The 20,272-nt window shown below is 44.1% G+C and overlaps 2 protein-coding genes across 12 annotated transcripts in view; both read right to left on the reverse strand.

Annotated features, from left to right (window-relative positions):
- Positions 1-2,961: 2,961 nt before the first annotated feature.
- Positions 2,962-15,022, reverse strand: NARS1 (asparaginyl-tRNA synthetase 1). Its single transcript, XM_042831243.1, has 15 exons — positions 14,941-15,022; positions 13,363-13,445; positions 13,133-13,198; positions 12,933-13,025; positions 12,337-12,426; positions 11,537-11,615; positions 10,458-10,528; positions 9,833-9,919; positions 8,469-8,690; positions 7,924-8,123; positions 7,365-7,500; positions 6,257-6,370; positions 5,377-5,508; positions 4,741-4,872; positions 2,962-4,126 (listed from the first exon to the last, which is right to left on the reverse strand). The coding sequence occupies exons 1-15, from the start codon at positions 14,981-14,983 to the stop codon at positions 3,995-3,997; spliced, it is 1,680 nt and encodes a 559-aa protein (XP_042687177.1). The 5' UTR covers positions 14,984-15,022; the 3' UTR covers positions 2,962-3,994.
- Positions 15,023-16,305: 1,283 nt separating this feature from the next.
- ATP8B1 (ATPase phospholipid transporting 8B1) overlaps positions 16,306-20,272 on the reverse strand; it is a 32,915-nt gene continuing 28,948 nt past the window's right edge. For 9 of the 11 annotated variants that reach the window (XM_042831216.1, XM_042831221.1, XM_042831215.1 and 6 more), the window contains 4 exons: positions 19,927-20,172; positions 19,531-19,669; positions 18,706-18,836; positions 16,306-17,582 (listed from right to left, as the gene is read on the reverse strand). In XM_042831216.1, the coding sequence (XP_042687150.1) occupies positions 17,355-17,582; positions 18,706-18,836; positions 19,531-19,669; positions 19,927-20,172 (744 nt within the window). In that variant the 3' untranslated portion in view covers positions 16,306-17,354. Of the gene's footprint in view, positions 17,583-18,705; positions 18,837-19,530; positions 19,670-19,922; positions 20,173-20,272 lie in introns of those variants that run through there. The other 2 variants (XM_042831224.1, XM_042831225.1) reach the window with 2 other exon arrangements.

Raw genomic sequence — 20,272 nt, forward strand, 5'->3', positions numbered from 1 at the left:
TCCAGGCCCGTAATGCAGAACTTTAACGCTTCTCTTCTGTCCCTCGCAGACCCCCGCAGCTCGGGTCCGACTTCGGCGAGAACAAAGGAACGCGACGGTGATCTCAGAGCTGCGAGTGCGTGAGGGTCGTGGGGCCCGGGTTGGTTCCCCCGTCCAACCGTCAGTCTGTGCAGAAATACCTCGAGGAGAAATGAAAGTGAGCATGAGGATGAAACGGCGTGGATGGCGCTGTTTACTCCTTCTGATAATACAAAATTAAGCTCTATTGTATTGCAAGTACCTGGAGTGCTCTTAGTAATGGCCACAACGCTCGAGGGATGTGAACTTGATGAGACTTTGTGGAGGAGCTGGGGTGAAGCTGCTGCTCTTCCCTGGCAATTGTTGTGTGCTTTCCCCAGTGCCTGATTGATGTATTGATGTTATCCATGAATGCAAACAACATGAGTGCTTGTGTTACCAAAAAATGAGTGCTTGTGTTACTAAAAAATGAGGTCAGTTGTTAAGGACCCTTGTGGGCCGCTAGCCTAAATAATAGCAGAAGCAACAGAACAACAAACACGATTAAATTAGCCCCAAGAAAGAGCTTAAAAACGAAGTTTTGGTGCTGGAGAGCTTGGAAACTGGCTTTCTGGAGAGCTGCTAGAAACACCCAAGATCGTCATCAATATGAAATCAACAGAGAAAGTAACAAACTCAACACAAAACAAACAAACAAACAAAAAGACACACTGCACAACTACGGCTGAATGGACAGAAATAAAGCCAAACAGCTTTGACTATTTTTCAGCCTCTAATTTTTTTTCCTTAAAGAACAGAGACCTGAACGGCACCTGGATGCTGAGTCAGGAACGAAGAGCCAACATTAACTGGGGCAACATGTCCTCGTGGGCTGTGCTCCAGGTGCAAGCCACAGCTCCTAACCCTCCTGCAGGACCCTCTGAGCGGGGTTTTGCTGAATTCTGTGCTCTCTCCCATGCCTGGGCCTACCCAGCCCTGCCTCTGCATCACGAGCAGATTATGGAACCCTGCAGCACGCTCCGTTACAGTTGACTCCGTGGCTTTTCATCTCAGCCCTCTTCTAAGCTCCTTATCTGATCTGCCTCTTCCACGAGCTCCCTGCCAGTCCTCCATCCTTCCTCCCTGACATGGTGCTTTTTAACCCTGACAAAGCAGCTCATCCCTTCCGGGTTGAGAGGATGGCGATATGCCAACAAGAGGTATCTTTTCCCAACCTCTCTCTACCCTCCTCAGCACTGCAAGTGTTTGGACAATATTTTTTTTCTTTTTTTTTTTTTTTTTTTAATAAAAAATACTAACATGCTCATAAATCCCTACATATTCTGAATTACAGAAGCTTCCCAAGCATGTCAGCATGGCAGCAGATATAAATGCAAGCAAAAACACCGACAGTGAAAACAAAAATAACAAAAAACACAACATCCCAACCCCACAAACAACACAAGCCCAAAGGGAGCGATTACCATCTGGTACCATGGTCAGCATTTGGATAAGGGTGGACTCTTCCCGTAGCTTGCTGCCAATGCATTTCCTATGTCATTTTAGGAACAAGAAATACCTGTTGTCTTGTTGCAATCAAGCTAGTTCATCGTCCTCTTCTACTTTATACTATTGGCACCTACACAACGCTACCCCACATCACAGGAAATTTATGTCTACACCTGTGTAGGTATTTAAAATAATCCCTAAGTCCAGACAACAAACACATTACATATATATATGCATATATATGTAAAAAGAGAAGTAGCAAATGTGAGGAACAGCTGAAGCATGGCGCTGTGCGAGAAGCAGCTCTTACAATCTGCTGTCTTTTTCTGTCTCTAGGCCGCAGTAGGACTCGGAAAATCAGTTAGGAGTATGAACTCAAAGAGATGCAGACAAGAACCTGGTTCTTATCCTGCTTGTTATCCATGCTTGTTTCCTCCTGCACCTTTGAATCCTCCACTCAAAAGAGGCAACCTGCAAGCCACAAGGCCGCTGTGGTCCTCAGGAAGCCCCAGCACAGCAACTCTGCAAATGGCCATATTGCTTTCAGTGGCATTGCTGGTGTCAATCTAAATTAACAGTTATTTAGCTTAAAAAAAGAACATAACAAACAACATTTTTTTTTTTCCTTTAGAACATACATGTGCTGTGGGAGAGACATGGAGCTGTTGTGCTCAGTGGAGGGCCACAAAGATGACCCCAGGGATGGAACACCCCTCCTATGAGGACAGGCTGAGAGCTGGGGCTGTGCAGCATGGAGAGGAGAAGGCTGCAAGGTGACCTGATTGCAGCCTTCAGTATCTAAAGGGGAGCTGCAGGAAAGAAGGGGACAGACTTTAGCAGAGTCTGTGGTGATAAGCAAGGGGAAATGGCTTCAAACTTAAAGAAGGGAGATTTAGGTTGGATATAAGGAAAAAGTTTTCCAGTGAGGGCTGTGAGGCACTGGGCACAGGTTGCTCAGGGATGTGGTGGATGCCCCATCCCTGGAGACTTTCAAGGCTAGGCTGGATCACGCTCTGGGTGACCTGATGGAGCTGTGGTGTCCCTGTGCATTGCAGGGGAGTTGGACTAGATGACCTTTGAAGTCCCTTCCAACTCTAAGCATTCTATGGTTCTATACTGTTCTTCCTCATGGAGATACTGTCTGTGCCAGGGGAGAATATATTAAGCAAGTAAGCTGTAAAGGCCAAGCAAATGGAAATAAGCAGACGTTACAGATCAAGAACTGCTGTCCTGCACACCAACTTGTGCTGCCATAATTTATTGGTTGCTGATTTAAACCAGATTATATAATAGCATGCAAGATGAAGAGAAAAGCCTTTTATTACAAAAATATGGGTATCGCGTAGCTCAACATGAATGGCAAATCCAGATAAAGTCTTGGTGCAGTTAGCCAGTGACGCACCTCCAAGGATTCACATTATTTATGGCTAAAAAGCGTACAGATGACTCAACACATTAAATATTTAATTAACTCTATTTGGTAGCTTGGTTACAGCTAGAATCTGCTAAGATGCGGTAGCACAAGAGTAAACTGAGCTAGCAAGGAAACATGGAACTGTTCTACATTGAAAACATCCCCGAGCATCGAGTGAGGAAGCAGTGCTTGAATTACAACGATCAGGAGAGGACAGTAATAGTGCACAATGCTGAAATCCAATTACATTTCAAAGTTACCGGTTTCTTGTTTGAATAACTCACTGTCTGGTGGATGAAATAACCTTACTTTCAAAGGCACTGCATATACTCCACTGCCCGTGGACAGTTCTCCAAGAACATGTCCTCTCCTCCTGTAACTCAGCCCACGTTGGGTGCGTGTGGTCCCACCGCAGCACTGCGCCCACAGGAAAGGTAGGAAAGCACACCTCACAACGAGCCTTATCGTTTCTAACCAATAAATAATTTGGGAAAAACAGAAGCCTCTTGCAGTGGGATTTAGTGCTGAGTACTACATACCTTGCAACTGCACAATCTCACATTTCCATTAAAAGCAGTAACTTAATTATCCCTTTTTTTTTTTTTTTCTTAAGCATTTCATTGACCTATTTAGATGTTTCTTCAAATCATTCTCAGAGGTCAGGATTTAGGAATTTGAAAAGCTTGGATCCCCAGTTTCTCCAATAAGAAAAGACAAGAGAAAAGAGAAGTCTAAAAACAATTAGATGCCCCGTGTGTTCTTTTTTTAAATAAAGCACAGAAATTAAAAGCAGAAGCGTATCTTGTTTTTTTAAACGCCAGCTTACCAAGATTTGTTTCTATGTTGACAAATGCACCTAACATTTTTTTTTTCCCTAGGCCTTCTTCCAGTTAATTCGTAGCATTTTACTTCAAAAAAAAGAGAACTTTTTAATTTTACTTTTCACACGCCAATTTAGTGAATGTATGAACAACAGGGTGCCAAAAGTCTTGTTCTCAGACAGGTTAAGCAGAGTGTGTCATTCGTTCCCAAGCATCAGTTCCTTGATTTCTTAGGAGTTTATCAGCAGGATGGCTATGGTTTGCAGCGCTGGACAAAGCGAGGGTACAGACAGACATCTCGGATGTGGTGCCGATCCAGAATCCAGGTCAGGAATCGCTCCAATCCCAAACCATATCCACCATGAGGACACGTACCATATTTTCTCTGTGAAATTAAAAACACAGAGATTAAACATTTCCTTGTTATCTATGCCACAGTTGCAGTGATATCACCAAAGCAAAAAAAAAAACAACAACCAAACAACCCAAACATTAAAGAAAAAACCCTTCCAGCACCACCTTCTGCATGATTGATGAGGAATACAGATGATGCTCTTCTCAGGTAAGGTGTTCAGTTCCCAAATTTCCTGGGGCAAAGTAAGGACTAGAAGAGGAAAATGGAAGGAGGAAGTCACAATGACATTTTTCCAACCTCCTCCTTTTCTCCTCTCATTAAATGAGATAGAGCTATTTGAGTCTGAAAAGATCAGTGTGCTTTTATGCTCCAGAAATGTAGCACAGTAGGGAGACACTACATAAGTAGTGTACTTGCAAAGCACGGTTCAATGAAGGCAATGAAAGCAATCTGACATGAGCAGCATCCGCTTCAGCAAAGAAAAGCCATTTTAACAGAATGCAAACTCTTATCCATTGCATTTTGGCCTTGGTTAAGTGACTATCTGCTTTTGGCCACAAAAAAAATCTTTCCAATTTCAACTGCGTCATCTTAGAAGTGGTTTAAGAAAATGACAAGCAGCACATTGAACCTATTTTACATACCTGATCAGTGTACCAGTAATATGGTGTGGGATCAATGCCTTCTCTCTTGTAGCCCTCCAGTAGCTCCTCACTGTCCCAGATACGCATAGAGCCTCCAACAATTTCACCAACGTTAGGCATCAGCACATCAACCTACAACACACAACAGACCATACTGTTACAACTTGAGCACATGCAGGAAAGACAGCTCAAACTTAAAAGTCAACACATTCTCCTATGCAATTTCAAGTCTCCAAAGGAGAAGAAAGGCAATTTCTTCCAGACTCAATTAACTGATGGAAGAAATCAACTCACTGTGTTCCCCAACTTAATCTTTTACTGAACTGCTAAGCCACAAAAGCAGTAGCTCTCCTAACATCCACCACTCCTCCAGGCTGCCAGACAGCTAATTTTCAGACAATAAAACCTCTAAGGAGTCACCAACCAGAGGGCAATGAAAATTAAGCTCAGAGCGATGTCTTGACATTCAAGCACTTCAGCATTGTTTCGTTTATTTCTGTAGCACCAACAAATTCACACCAGGAGATGCTCAGAACAAATTCTGGTGTGAACTCACCAAAGTTTTCCTGTAGTACTCATTCAAGTAGATACCCCCACTCTATTTAGAAGGCAACACTATGTAAAACGTGAACTTACAGATTCTGTAAGCCGGGAATCATCGTGACAGCGCTGCATGTAGAAGGACTTGATCTCTGCAGGAAATCGGCACAGCAAGATTGGCTCATTGATGGTGTCTGTCATGAACCTCTCAGGAGCTTCAGGAATATCCTGAGGTTAAAAAAGGCTCTATTAATATTTAAAACAAAAAAACACTCCAAAACCTCAAGACCCACAGCGTATCAGGGAGGAAGTGGAAAAAGATACTTTGAGACCACATACATTCATCCTGATGTACCTATATTTTAGAACAAATATCTTAGGAAGATCTCAAGAAACCGTATATATATACATATCTAAAAAACATACAGATCTCAAAAACAAATCTCTAAATCTGTTCAACAAAACTCAACTCTACCCAATAATCCACACAGAAAATCAGGCACAACTAACAGACACTGAACTGCTTACTTTCTTTCCTCCCTGAAACTGTTTTCCAGTTTCTGGGCCTTAAGAACAAAAACCTTAGACTGGCTGGGGTACCCCTCCTGCCCCTGCAGGGCCACCCAGTGCTGTGCTCAGCACCACATCCACAGGTTTTGGAAGGAAAACTCATGATTCTAGGGTGCAAAGATTACATGGAGCCCTAACTCCCCCTCCAAATTTACATTCCCCAGCGCAAGTGCAATGAGAAAAAACAGTCCAGACAAAATCCAGGCCTCTCGAAGGTTTACAGCAAAGCTCATTATAAACAGGATGAGAATTTCACTCTTCATCATTCCAAGCAAAACACAACAGATTCACACAGGAACAGAGAACACAAGGGCGTCACGATCCAAACGCTGTTCTCCAAGGGATTTATACACCTTCAGCGTACAGCTGAGGGATTTTGTTTCTGAAGAGCCTCAGAAAGACTTACTTCCCCAAACTCATAGTAAGTACCATCATCCTTCTTCACATCATGTTCCTTTAGCCACTCAATTGCCTCAGCATAGTTCATTCGTCGGAAAGGACGTTTTGGGGGCTTGAAATTCTGTAAACAAGAGTAGAGATCCCAACACTTAGGAGAGTGGCATTCTAAGATTTACCTTTCCAGTTGATCAACAAGTCCACTTCCTCAGTCAGAGCACACACCATACTCTCTGTTGTGCATCAAAAAGTTACAACTTAAAAGCTTGAAGTACGGAAAAACTAGAGCCAAACAAAAGCATCTTCCAAATCCAGTGCCTCTCATAGAACAGATGCTGAAAAAGTCAGCAGGAGACGGAGGGTAGGAAGCATTTTCAAAGCTGCTTTCTTTCTGTCTGCACTCATCACACACACTAATGTTGCAAACAGTGCAGTCTGCAGGGCTTCCAAAACCAGGGCCACAAAAAAGCACTTTTGCTTCCCTGTGCACTGAACTGGTGCAGAATTTGCTCTTGTGGGAAGTTCATAGGGTGGGTTACTCTTCACACCTCCTGCTCATCTGTGATCAATTTTAAAATGGAACCTCCCAGTGTTTACCAGGAAAACAGGTCAAAATGTCAAGGATGAGAGTGTATGTGCTCTGAGAGGAAAGCTGGTGACAATAGATAAGATGGCTTTAAGAGACCACCAACTATCCTTGCAAAGGCAGCAGGAGACAAAGGGTCTCTAACAAATGAAGACAGCTTTACAAAGCTTCATCTTCCAGGATAAAAGTACAACAGCAGAATTTCATTTCTCACTTGTGTGCGACTTGTGAGTACCAGCTGATCATTACTATGAGCTCTAGGATAGAGGTTTTTATTCCACTGGTGCTGTACACAATAAATGCCAGCACACTGCTGGTTCCTGGACGTTTAAATTCTTCCCCCTCAGTCCCCAGCTCCTGGAAGAGTCATTGCCAGCCTTGCAGCATTTTCATTCTTTATGTCACTTTAAATACCTCTTATGTAAGCAGAGCCCACTGCTGTGCCCTGTCTCCCCTAGGTAAACAGGGTGACCAGGAAAGGTAAAGACCACACTGTGCCCCACACACGGCTCCCACACCACTGCTCGCTTACCGGGTTGAGGTCAAGCAGTAAGCCTGATGCAGGTGATGTCAAGACTCTGTCCACTACATCACAAACTAAGCTCTCCAAACGGTTCAGCAAGTCTTCAAAACTTATAAAAGGGCATTCGGCTTCAATGTGAGTATATCTGAAACATCAGGTCATGATGTTACATAAACACGCACAAACAGCAGATTTTTAGCTATGAAAAAAAATCTTCTAAGAAAATACACAACAACCACTTTAGTCCCCTTTTTCAGCTCTCCCACTTTTACTCTGTGAAGGAAATCAAACAAACAAAAAAAAACCAACAGTGTGAACTGTGCATTCTTAAATGACAAAGTTTCCTACAAATGCATCAGCTCTGCTTTGACCAAATCCTCAGTATCAACAACCAGCTGGACATCCACTGACAGCAGGAGTTACCCTCAAATACACTTTTGCTCAGCTGTTTCACTTTTGCATTCTGCTGTCTTCTCACTGTGCTTTCTATCATCCAGCCGCCTGCTACTCCCCCAATTTAGAAATTCATTTGTGCATAAACAACAAAGAAGTACAACTCTCTCCATACTCTGCCAAGTGTCTGCGTGTCCTGGATTGCTCAGCTCTGTATGACTGAGCAATACAGAAAACGTCTCCTAGTGCTGGAATGCAGGTCTCCAGGTAGAGCTGAGATGACTGTGTTAAGTAGGCCTCTTCACCAAAATAATCCAGCTTGAACAGAGTTGAACCTCCTTCCACCTGTGTCTGAACTAATGTTGGTGGTGTGACCTGCAAAAGACCAAGAATTAAGGACAATGATGACACTGCATTACAGCAGTGACGTAAGGCCAGAATGTATGCACACAAGCACTTCATTCTGATGCTTCAGCACCCCAGAAAGAGGTATTCATGCCATTTGTGAATCATGTTGTAACATCTATACACCTCAGAAGTGTCCATACACCTTTGAGATCTATGTCTGTGAAAGCAATCACATCACGGCTCCCTATGAAATGACCTTTTTCTCCCCACTTCAGGTTAATGGGGAAATCTGTAAAGGCTTTCCAGAAAAAAGATTGCCTTAAAGTAAGGAGCTTAAAGCAGCCACTTGCCAAGAAGGGCAAATATACTTACTTCATAATATCCATTGGCAAAGAAATGATCCCTGAAGGCCTGCACCACCATGGAGCGCACCTTGAAGATTTTGGACATATTCTCGCCTCGAATCATCATATGCCTGTTGTTAAGCTGCACATCAACCTCTGAATCCTCATTGAGGAGATTGTCAGCTCCTCCTGCTGGGGCCAGACCAATAAGCTCCCAGTAATCACAGTTCAGCTCGTGGCCTCCTGGAGCCTGACAGTTTGAAAGAGAAACAAAACTTTAACAAGTGCATTTTTCACTTCTGTCTGGCACTGTGGCAGAGACAGCAATCCAGTTTAAACAAAACATACTAAAATCCTTCTAAGCATAGTGGTATCAAAGTGACTGTTGAGTAATCTGATCATATCACCCTTGCAAATGCCATTTGGAATCCACCACAAGTCTCAGACTTAATGTGAATGGGACTGAGCACTACTGACAGATAAGTAGAAGCTTCCAGATGCATTAAGTGCTATGTTTATTCATCTGGAAGAACAGACAAAGGCAAAGGAAAACTTCTTACTACCTTCAACTAATTAATGAGTGGTTATAGAGGAAAACGGGGCAAATATCTCAAGTTGTGGGACAGGAGATTTCAATTGGCTGTAACAAAGGGTGGTGAAATCCTGGAGAATGGACCTTGTTGACCACACCATCTCCTTCTTTGGAGATGTTCATGTGTGTTTGTGAACAGGACAGTTGGCAGCCCGACCTCACATCAATCTCCAAGATGGGCCAGATGGCTTTCACAAGTCAGCACTTCACCAAAACATGAAAAGAGCAGTTTTCATGCTGGCCACTTTCCCCTATGCTGTTTGCTGCTATCTAGCAAGCAGACTCCAGGGCCAGGGCTCAGTGCTGCTCTCAGCAGCTCCCCCGTGTGGGTCACTACAGGCCTTTGCCTGACAAAATGGCATCTTTTTTCATTTCAAGACCAATGATTTTTATATATTTGGTGGATCTCTGCACTAGAAGCATTACAGTGCTGTGACAAGACTGAAAACCAAAATGCTTTCAGGGTATATGACATCACAAGCAGTAACAAAAAAAGTAGTAGCTTAGAAGTATCAAATGCACAAGAACTGTCTAAAAAATGTATTTGATCCCTGTCCTGTTTGCCTGCGTTTAATTTTAGACATCATAGTTGCAAATGCCGTGAAAGAAAGGAGACTGTGCTGATTTCTGACAGGCAAACACAGCAGTAGCTTTGGCAAGTGGTTGGTTGTTTTTTTTTTCCCTAAATCAAATTCATCCTGAAATCATTCAATGCTTCCACCTTTGCTTTTCCTCCTGTCTGACAAATGAGAAAATGTTAAAGAGGAGAACCAGAACAGAGCACCATCCAGCTCCCCTACCTGCTTGCCTTCAGGAACAAGGTTCAGTGTGCCATACACTGCAACACTGCTCTCTGTAGAGAGAAGGAGCCCGTTGTAACACTGACACTACAGAGAGAAAGAAAGAGACACAGTTAATTCTAATTTTCAGTTTTCCTGATAATAATAAGATCTATTGAAGTCACAGACAAGATATGCTTGTCATGCTGACAAAAAAAAAACCTCAAGAGTCAGGAGAAAGCACTTAACAACAATATAATTTAATCAGTAGGCTTAGAAGAATTTCAATTATTTAATAACAGAACTCAATCAAAAACAGGAGGGGAGTCAACTCTTTGAAAGGGTAGATAACGGCAGGACAAGGGGAAATGGTTTTAAGTTGAAAGAGGGAAGATTTAGGTTGGATGTCAGGGGAAGTTCTTTGCTATGAGAGTGGTGAGGTGCTGGAACAGCTGCCCAGAGAGGCTGTGATGCCCCGTCCATCCCTGGAGGTGTTCAAGGCCAGGTTGGATGGGGCCCTGGGCAGCCTGGGCTGCTATGAAATGTGGAGGTTGGTGGCCCTGCGTGTGGCAGGGGGTTGGAGCTTCGTGATCCTTGAGGTCCCTTCCAGCCCTGGCCATTCTGTGATTCTGTGAATATAACTTACCAATGCATCTGAAAGGACACACTGAAGAAAACCTGTGCCATCTCTCAAAACAATGAACATCAAATTTTTTCCTGGTTAAAAAGAGGGGAAAAAAAAAAAAAATAGGGAGACTCAGATGTATTCACTGATCCATCTGAAAAGATCCAAGTCCAAAAAACCATCACCCACTACTGTGCAGCTTATTGCAGAAGGACCACAATTTTATTTTTCTAATAAAGACAAACCACAAGCATGTTCCAAGACAACACTGAAGTATTAGCTCAGTTTTAATATAGCAAGAGAATAGCATGCTCCAAGCTCAGCATGGCTCGGATTGTGCTGTCTTGCCATAACTTTGTCATGGTCCAGAGAGAACCACACGTCTGTCTAATTGTAATGCTGTACACAAAGGCCCAAGCTACACCTGAAGTGACAAAGGGATGTCACCCTGGTCATCCATATCCCCACAGCAGCCTCTGACCCAAAGACTGACTTTCTAGAAAATGCCTGAGATATCCAGGTGTGTATCTGCTTGGTCAAGTCCTTGAGTGATAATGTGAAAAAATGCCATCTGTGAATGGTATCAGCTTTGTCATGCCCTTAAGGGCTTTTTTTTTTTTATAAGCAGCCTACTAGAAAGTTTTGCACAAGTCTGTCACTTCTCAGCAAATGCCACCTTGCAAACAAGAGCACCAATGGCTCTGAAAACAAGTTTAACTTGTTGTACTTCTAAAAGAGTTTATGCCTATTACCTAGCTTTAAAGAAAATTCTCTTTTGTTAATCATGCTGAGCAGGTGCTAGTTAGCTCCTTAGTCCGTAGGATTAGACTAAAAAACAAGTCTTTTAAGAAATCCTGTAGGACACAGCTCCAAATCCAATATCTCAAAAATTTGTGACTAAGAAATATCTCCATCCTCATACAATATGCAGAATTTGTCAACATTGGACTGATTGGTGTGATACACCAACAAGGCCACATAAGTGACAGTCTGAAAACTTAAGAATGAGCATTGTTTCATTCAATGTGAGTTCTGATGGCTACTAAATTTGTTCCACCTCTCTGCAAAGGTTCAGCACCTTACAAGAGCTTGTGGCTTACCTTGCCTACGTAATCTGTGAATCCAGCCAAAAATCTTTACTCTCTGGCCTCTGTAAGCCTCCAGAGCACCAATCTTTACCTGTAAAACAAGGAATGGAAACAATCAAATAGAGGAACACAACTCACCATTTAGATGGAGTTTTCTACACAATTACTTTAAGTACACGTGTGAGACATTTCCCTCCCTAAAACAGTAACTGCCATCACAGATGCAACTAAATCAGCAGAAAATTTAGAAAGGGTGCCTCAAACACCATCTCCTGCAGTCTGAAGTGTGAGTATATCTCTCTGGATTAATTTCTGAAGATATCCCATAGATGAGACCAGGTAGAAAAGAAAGCACAAGGCACCAAAACATGGACCTGGCAGAGGTATACCGAGACGTGTAGCTGAGGCACCAAATCCCCCAAAGCAGCAGGACTCTGCAAATAGCCAAACAGGAACTGTTTTCCACGCCTCAGTAACTTAAATTACATCCTCTGATCAGCAGTGTTTCACCACTCTCCACTACAATGACCAGCCAAAGCAGAATTAATCCAAACAGAAATACGGCCTCTGCCAACAGATACTGACACAAAATAGCTGATGCATGAATCAAAATGGTTCAGATAGCCACTGGGTGTGTGGGAAAGCCTGTATGCTGGAATATACCAGTAACCAGAAAAATAAAATGATGTTTAGGGACAAGAACCCAACAGTGGCCTCCAGCAGATGCCAGAACTACAGAGCAGAGAACCAACCTTTGTGCAGACAACATGCTGAAACAGAGCCACATGCCAACCCTCCCACATCTTACTCACACATTTTGGTTCTGGAAGACTGGGATCGTTCTTGATGATAACTTTCTTGGCTTCCTCCAGGTTCTTCTCTCTTCTCAACAGATCTTCTGCCTAGTTGAGATGAAAAAGAAAATATTAACTAATTGTGACCAGGCTTTGTAAGTAGGGGCTGCAAAGTACACTTACAAATACTGTTGTCATAAAATGCTGGTGCATAGCCTGCCCCTAATTCAAGGCCAGAATGAGAAACACTGCACAGCAGCATTTCTTGTTTTTCCCAGAAAGCTTAAACCCAACAGATGGTGATAACTCAAAGCTCACTCAGTTTTACCCACTTGCTTGCCCCCATCTAAACAAGGACAAGCTGTAAATAACATACGTATAGTAATGATAAAGGTGAAGAACAAACTAAATGTTTATGGATGGGGAGAACAAAACTAATGACATCCCGTGTTTTTGTAAAGGAAAGGCAGCATGCTTAAATCACAGAATCACAAGGTTGGAAAGGACCTACAAGGTCCTCTTGTCCAACCCTCCTCCCATTACCATTGCTACCACAAGCAATTAAACAAGCTACTACCTCCAACTTGGCACCACCTGCACCACTTGCAACCTACCTCTTTCTTCTCCTTTGCCTCATTCTTCATTTGTTCCCTGTGCCACAGCTTTTTGACATTTTTCATCTGTGACTTGGAAATAATGGCCCATCTCTAAATCAGTCCAAGCAGAGAGCAGAAGATAGAAGGTTACAACTGTGGCCCTTCACACAAAGAAACTTTAAAACAATTTGTACTAGGAAGATCAAATATTACAGTACCTCATTTTCCTTCTGTGAATCCACATAAATAGTAGGAAATGGTTCCTTTCCTGCTGTCATCAAAGCCTAAAAATGTGATGGGTAAAAAAAAGAAATAAATCAGTGGTGCTGCAAGTGAACTAAAGGAATTCTGTTAGAGAGACCAAGCAGACAACGCAGCTCCAGCCCTTTTGGTCAGAGCTGAAAAAGTTCATGCAGCTCAGATAAAAGAGTGCATTTGCTGTACTTACCTTTAAAACAGTTTTGAACGGTTTCTTCTGCGTTCCATCACCAGTGGAATCGTTGCCCTCTCGTTCAGAAACATACAACTCTTCTGTAACACATCATAAATACCGGGCAGTTACTCAAGGAAAAACCAAAAAATCAGCAATGGTAAAGCACAAGAGAAAACCAGACACACCCAGGGATGCACATCAGGACTGATGGAGCTGCCTTCTGCCTTCCTTACAGCTAACCAACTTCCAGGCAGGCAGGAACAAGCTGACAAAGCTCGGACAGCTCAGGCCAGCTTTTGGCTCATGCACAGCTAACAACTGCATCACCAAAGAGATGGAAAAACCTCCTTCCCTCTGCCAGCAAACACCACAGAGTGAGACAGCCCTGCAGGCACAGCCCTGTCCACGTGCCAACTGTTACAGTGTGAATCACAGAATCTAGGTTGGAAGGGACCTCAAGGATCACGAAGCTCCAACCCCCTGCCACACGCAGGGCCACCAACCTCCACATTTCATAGCAGCCCAGGCTGCCCAGGGCCCCATCCAACCTGGCCTTGAACACCTCCAGGGATGGACGGGGCATCACAGCCTCTCTGGGCAGCTGTTCCAGCACCTCACCACTCTCACAGTAAAGAACTTCCCCCTGACATCCAACCTAAATCTTCCCTCCCTCAACTTAAAACCATTTCCCCTTGTCCTGCAGTTATCTACCCTTTCAAAGAGTTGACTCCCCTCCTGTTTGCAGGCTCCCTTTAAGTACTGAAAGGCTGCCATGAGGTCACCCCGCAGCCTTCTTTTCTCCATGCTGAACAAGCCCACCTCCCTCAGCCCGTCTTCATAGGGGAGGTGCTCCAGTCCCCTAATCATCTCTGTGGCTCCTCTGGACCCTCTCCAACAGCTCCCTGTCTTTCTTGTACTGGGGGCTCCAGACCTGGACACAGTACTGCAGATGGGGCCTCATAAGGGCAGAGTAGAGTGAACGCTTGTGTCCAAGGTTCCACGGTTTGGTTCCAGTTCTCAGAGATCAGAGCACACCAAGGGCTTCTATATACCCCTGCGCTTATGCACACAGCCACAGCTGTACCTATGTGTGTGTAGCTATAGGGATAGATAGCTGAGCATGTATAGTCATCCACAGACGTATGCTCTGCTCTTTGTTCCTCGTGAACTGCCAAAATCCGCGTTAGAAGTCCTGGGCTGGACAGAAACGCATTATTTGCTCAACTATTGTCTGCTCACTTCTTATTTAAACGCCGCAGAACAATTCCAGGCTGAAAAAAACCGAGCTGCGTGCGTGACACGCTGCCACGACGCAGCCGCCGGCAGGTTCCGCTGCGTCCCACACAAAGTCACCGTATTTGGCGCAGCTGTGACAATTTTCCCTTCCAAGAGCCGAATTCTTCACATGCCAAGGCCAGGCCGCGCCCAGGGGCGCCGTGCCGCCCCATCGCTGCGCGTGCTCGGGGCCGGCCCGGACGGGCCTCCGCAGCCCAATCCTCCGGGAAGCCCAGCGACCGCGCCTCCAGGCGGCCGCCGCCATCTTCTACTGGGTGTCCGACCGCCCCCACCTCCCCGACCGCCCCGCCGCCTCACCCAGCGCCAGAGCCGCCGTCCTGCCGATCACCTCCCCCGCCATGGCCGCCGACCGGAAGTAGCCGCACCGCGCTTCCGTCGCTCTACGCCAAATCGCCGCCGTTCGCGTCAGCCCCGCCCCACGGAAGCCACGCCCACTCGCGTAGCCCCACCCCCGCGTAGCCCCGCCTTCTCTTTGGCACGCGGGTTGCCCGCACGTGATCGAACTGCGAGTTCAACTCTTCGTGGGGTTTTCTGCCTATTAGAATCGCGGAGTAGAATGGCTTAGGTTGGAAGGGACCTTTAGGATCATGTAGTTCCAATCCCCTGCTAGAGGCAGAGACACCTCCCACCGCTCCAGGTTGCTCACAGCCCCATCCAGCCAGGCCTTGAGTGTTTCCAGGGATGGGGCACCCACAGCCTTGCTGGGCAACCTCTCAGAAAAGAATTTCTGCCTAATATCTAGTCTAAAGCTACCCTCTTCCAGTTTCTTAAAAAAAGGAAAAAGTCTGTAGGTTCTGGAGACAAAGGTGATCTTGGCTTCAAATTTGTACCTTTTGTACTTTTTGTATTTTTGCACAAAAATACCTTTAAAAAGCTGATTCTAAGTAAGTCCATCTGAAGAAGAACCCTTCCACTTATTTGTGCTGGAATAGCAGCAGTAACACACTCACGTTTATTTATCTGACTTTACCATGAGAAATAATAAGCACAGGCTAAATCTTGGCAGTAGGACAAGCAGGAAGGGATGTGAGTTATAGTAAGGAAATTCTATGAGATACTAGGAGAAATATTTTACCCTGAGGGTACTCAGCTCTTGTAACAGAGACACAGAGAAGGCGTGGGATTGCCATCCTTGGGTGTATTCTGTGTGCTGGACAAACACTGGACATCTGGTCCTTCTCTGAGCCCTGGACTGCACTACAGACCTCTAGAAATCCTTTTGAAGTGAACAACTGTAACAACGAGTGACAGCAAAGTGTATAGCCACTGCAATGTCACAGGAATGATGAATGGATCTTACTACTTAGAATTAATTTCCAACTGCAACAGGCCTTGTACCGAAATGCCTTATCAGAGAGTACAGCCTGAAAGCCCAGCACCTGCCTTGTTGGTTTAGCTAGCTACAGAACACCACATTTGTGTTTCCAGTAGCTGTCTATTCCCAAGCATTGTTTATGCCTTCAGAGGTTATTATCAAACTTAGAAATCACTTATCTTTTGCTTTAGCATCTGCTTTGATTTTTTTTCTTGAGCTAAACGCTAGAATTTCCTGTTGCTGCAGATAGGAATACTGAGCCCCGTCCCTGGGGCTGCGTGCCCTCTCAATGGGGACTGCCCCCAGCTGATGCCCGCTGATACCCGTATGTATCATAGAAGAGAATCTGAAAACTTCACTGCATTTATTTGCATCACGTGTTTGAAATGTACATTCCTTTGGACAATAACCGCGTACCATGATTTTCACTATAAAAGCATTGGAGGAGTCGTCCTCATCCGGAGGCAGCAGTAGGTAACAGCTGCACATTCATACAAACGAGGGAACACACCTGCAAGCACAGGGATCACAAAACACTTTGCACACTGCAAGAATGGTGCGTGATACCTTTCCTACAGCAGCCGTTTTCTGGTTATAACAGTGACAGCTGTACCTAAAACCGAAAAGAGCAAACTGCCAGCTAAGGGCAGAGCTCCTGGGACAGCCATCCATTAACAAACACACGGCGTGAGAAACAAGACCTGAGCAGAAAGACAGCAAGTGAGAAACAGACCTGTAATGATGGATTTGGATTTCTTCATTGCAGGCAAATTCGAGCAATGAGCTGTGCAAGGCACTGTGGCACAGCTCTCGTACAAGTGCAAGGAGAGCTGCTCCATGCCGTGCAGCGAGCTGCAGTCAGACACTGAAGGAATAACAAACAGAAACACCTGCAAGCATCGGAACACCTCAGTCTGACGCTGACTACAGGTTTGTCACCAGATGTGTACAGCTCAGGTGACAGTATCCATGTCTCAGGAGTGATCAACCTCCTGAGTCTTTATCCCCATAAAACGTAACAAAATGGTGCACACAGAGTCACTGTTGCTTAACCATTTGTTTTCAGAGTCAATATGAAATGTAGCTGCAATTTTATACCAATACAATGTTAAAAATGTGGAGAAAAGTTTTTGATTCCAGGTGTCGCCACACTGCCCTTTTCATACTGCAGCACACCCGTCCTTCAGTTTCACATTACACAGCTGAAAAAGGTTTAGGAGCTCTGTAGGACGTTGTTGGCTTTTCCATGCTTCCAGCAAACTGAAGGAGTTCTGATAAAGCACAAAAATCAGATATCCTTATGCCATTCAGTTTAAAAAAAAGTATCCTGAGTTTAATATTCTGAGTGTGTGTGTGCAGTCATTTGGATAAGAAACTTCTCCAGAACTGCAGTGAATCAGCTTGTTTCAGCAGCTCCTGTGCCTCCTGTGGTGCTGCCCAGCACTGCATCCAGTGGAGCTCTCTTCTTGCGGATGCTTCGCCCCGAGGCGATGAGGTCGGCGTATCCCCTCTGGTGGGAGAAGGCGTAGGCAGAGCGCCGTGCAGACACCCCCCGCCGGAAAGCACTCTGCCTCCGCTGCCATTGCTCCTCTTCTGCCAGGTACTTCTTACGGTTCTTCTGGATCTGCATGCAAGCAAAGAGAAATAAATTTGTGGGTTGTAAGGCAAATGACTTGTTTTGTATTTTTTTCTTTTTTTTTTTTTTTTTTTTTTTTAGAGTGGAAACAACCTGATACTTTAACAGAAAATGCTTAACAGGAAGGTTTTCTTGTTTAAATTTGATTCTGTTAGAAACAAGAATAAATGCAGAAACGCATGGAATTTTCAGAATGACCTACTGCATCGTTTTGCATTTCGTTATGTTCATTTATTTTTAGAATGTCTTTCATTAAAGCAAATTGAAGATGCACTGATTGAAAGCTATTCTTGTGTTTTCACACAGAATCACAGAATGGCCAGGGTTGGAAGGGACCTCAAGGATCATGAAGCTCCAACCCCCTGCCACACTCAGGGCCACCAACCTCCACATTTCATAGCAGCCCAGGCTGCCCAGGGCCCCATCCAACCTGGCCTTGAACACCTCCAGGGATGGACGGGGCATCACAGCCTCTCTGGGCAGCTGTTCCAGCACCTCACCACTCTCATAGCAAAGAACTTCCCCTGACATCCAGCCTCAATCTTCCCTCCCTCAACTTCAAACCATTTCCCCTTGTCCTGCTGTTACCCATCCTTTCAAAGAGTTGACTCCCCACACTAACACTTAATATCTTTTTAGACATAATTGCAGTATTAACTATTTGCAAACTCACATGCAATTTGCCAGCTTACGGCAGAATAAACGCAAACAAAAATTGGCCGCTATACCATGACACATAACTGACACTCCAAAACAGTGCAAATAACAAGAGAAGCTGTGCCGTCAGTAGCCTCAAAGCAAGTTTTGTGGTTTTACAAAGAGAAGTGCTAGGCCAAGCCAAAGAACAGATTAGCCACTGATCAGTTTACTGATCTGTAGGCTGAGATGCTGCATGTACATATGCATTACACAGAGGCACATGAGGAATGCAACAACATGTTGAATAAGGCAGTGTTTGTCACACAGTTGGAGGCAGGCCTGAGCCAGCCCCTGGAGAGCCCAGCAGCCTCCTGGCCTCCAGCCTAGGGCACAGACCCCAGCTTGTCTCTCATATTAACACCAATGCTGATGCCTGTAAGTAAATATGTGCCAAAGATGAGACTTTACTCACTCGATCACTTTCTGAAGGACAAATTGTCATGGATAAGAAACGCTGTGCCACCACAGGGAGTAAGCAAACAGCGATTGTTAAAGCCATGGTCAGCCAGAGATGCAGCTGTCTCAGAGCGTTTGGAGCAGTTCCTAGGAATAAAAGGAGCAGAATTTAGTGTATGATGTGATCGTGGAAAGTAGCTACACAACACAAATAAGATAATGAGTGCCACAGCTTCTTTCCCGTGAAGCTAGCACCCAGGCACTGAGCTGTGCAGCAAAACGTTCAGCTTTTATTCAGGCTCCAAAAGAAATAAGTAAAATAATACAAAGTTATTGTAGCACTACTATTACAATTCACACCCACGTCAAAACTCCTCTACAAGCTGTGCGATGCTGCAAGACAAATGCCTGGCTGAGAGGCAAGGGTTTTGTCCTGCTTTAAAGGTTACAAAGCAAGAAGTTCTCCTGGTATCACTGCTGCAGATGTGGTCTGGAAAGCAAGTGATATTTTAGTACAAATGCCAAACACCCAATCTCACAGAACTTTTGTCAAACTGAGTCGCAGGTGTATCTTTAAACACACATAAAATACCCAGCTAGGAAGTATTCATAGAAGTCTAGAACGTCACTAAAGTTAAAAGAAAATATTATGTTAGAGGCAACTACCTTTTTTCAATTGGATTCAGTTTAGCAGAAGAACATAAAATTGAGGGGTGTTATTTCTTTTGAGGTTATTTAGATCTGAGGCAAGATACTAAAGATTTTAGAAAAAAATTCAAAACTTGGTTTTCCTAAAAATGAAAAAATTCCAAACGAAGGGCAAGACACACAAAACACTCACCTGTGAACTGGAAAGTAGAAGGAAAGAGAACATGGATTCCTGCACTGTGGAGGTCAAATGTGACACCAAAGTAAATTGCAATACTCCCAAATACTGAGAAAGCATTAACAAAAGTCCAGTAAGATGTATCCAAACCAATCTGAAAGTAAACAAAAACTCCAAATGAGTTTATTAATTCAAAAAGCAAAGACAGGACAAATAATGTTGTTATTTGCCATTCATGTAATAATGTCATTCAGTTACACTCCAGCTTAAGATACATAATGTCAACAGAGAAGCAAAAAGGCAAGCAGATGAAAACTTTTGCAAATTGTTTTGCTTTAATAGACAAAATTAGAAACATGACCAGAACGTGTTTTCAGAGCAAGGGAAGTAAGGAAGCTAAAGCTTACTTGCCTGAAGGTTGACAACAAACACAAGAGAAGTTGCTGCTGTGACAGCAAATGACTGATAATCTGAAGGTGCCTCTCCATCTTGCCCCATAGTGTGAAGGTAAGCTCCATACGGTATGAAGAAGATTACCAGTGAAGTTATAGCTCCTTGAAGCAAACTTTTAAAGAATTTCTTGTAATTAAAAAGTAAATCTTTCTGTCCCAAAACATACAGTTTTGGGAATCGAAGACTCAATTTGTCACTCACATCCTTAATAATGGAACAAAAAAAGAAAAGTTGCAGCAATTTCTTGTTCTAAGCGTGAACCTCAGAGAGTAAAAAATTCAACTACATAATGCCCCCTCCCCCC

The sequence above is a fragment of the Centrocercus urophasianus genome, unplaced genomic scaffold, assembly GCF_019232065.1.
Source record: "Centrocercus urophasianus isolate 14NV4802_14NV808 unplaced genomic scaffold, USGS_Curo_1.0 seq_35, whole genome shotgun sequence".
NCBI classification, from domain to species: Eukaryota; Metazoa; Chordata; class Aves; order Galliformes; family Phasianidae; genus Centrocercus; species Centrocercus urophasianus.

Bases quoted from the DNA above. Each gene is read 5' to 3' on its own strand.
- NARS1 (XM_042831243.1), bottom strand. From the start codon at position 14,983: ATGGCGGGGGAGGTGATCGGCAGGACGGCGGCTCTGGCGCTGG. The intron at 4,873-5,376 runs GTAAGTTCACGT...TGTGTGTTGTAG, and splicing joins ATTCCCGGCTTACAGAATCT to GTTGATGTGCTGATGCCTAA. The intron at 4,127-4,740 runs GTATGTAAAATA...TTAATTTCACAG, and splicing joins ATTACTGGTACACTGATCAG to AGAAAATATGGTACGTGTCC.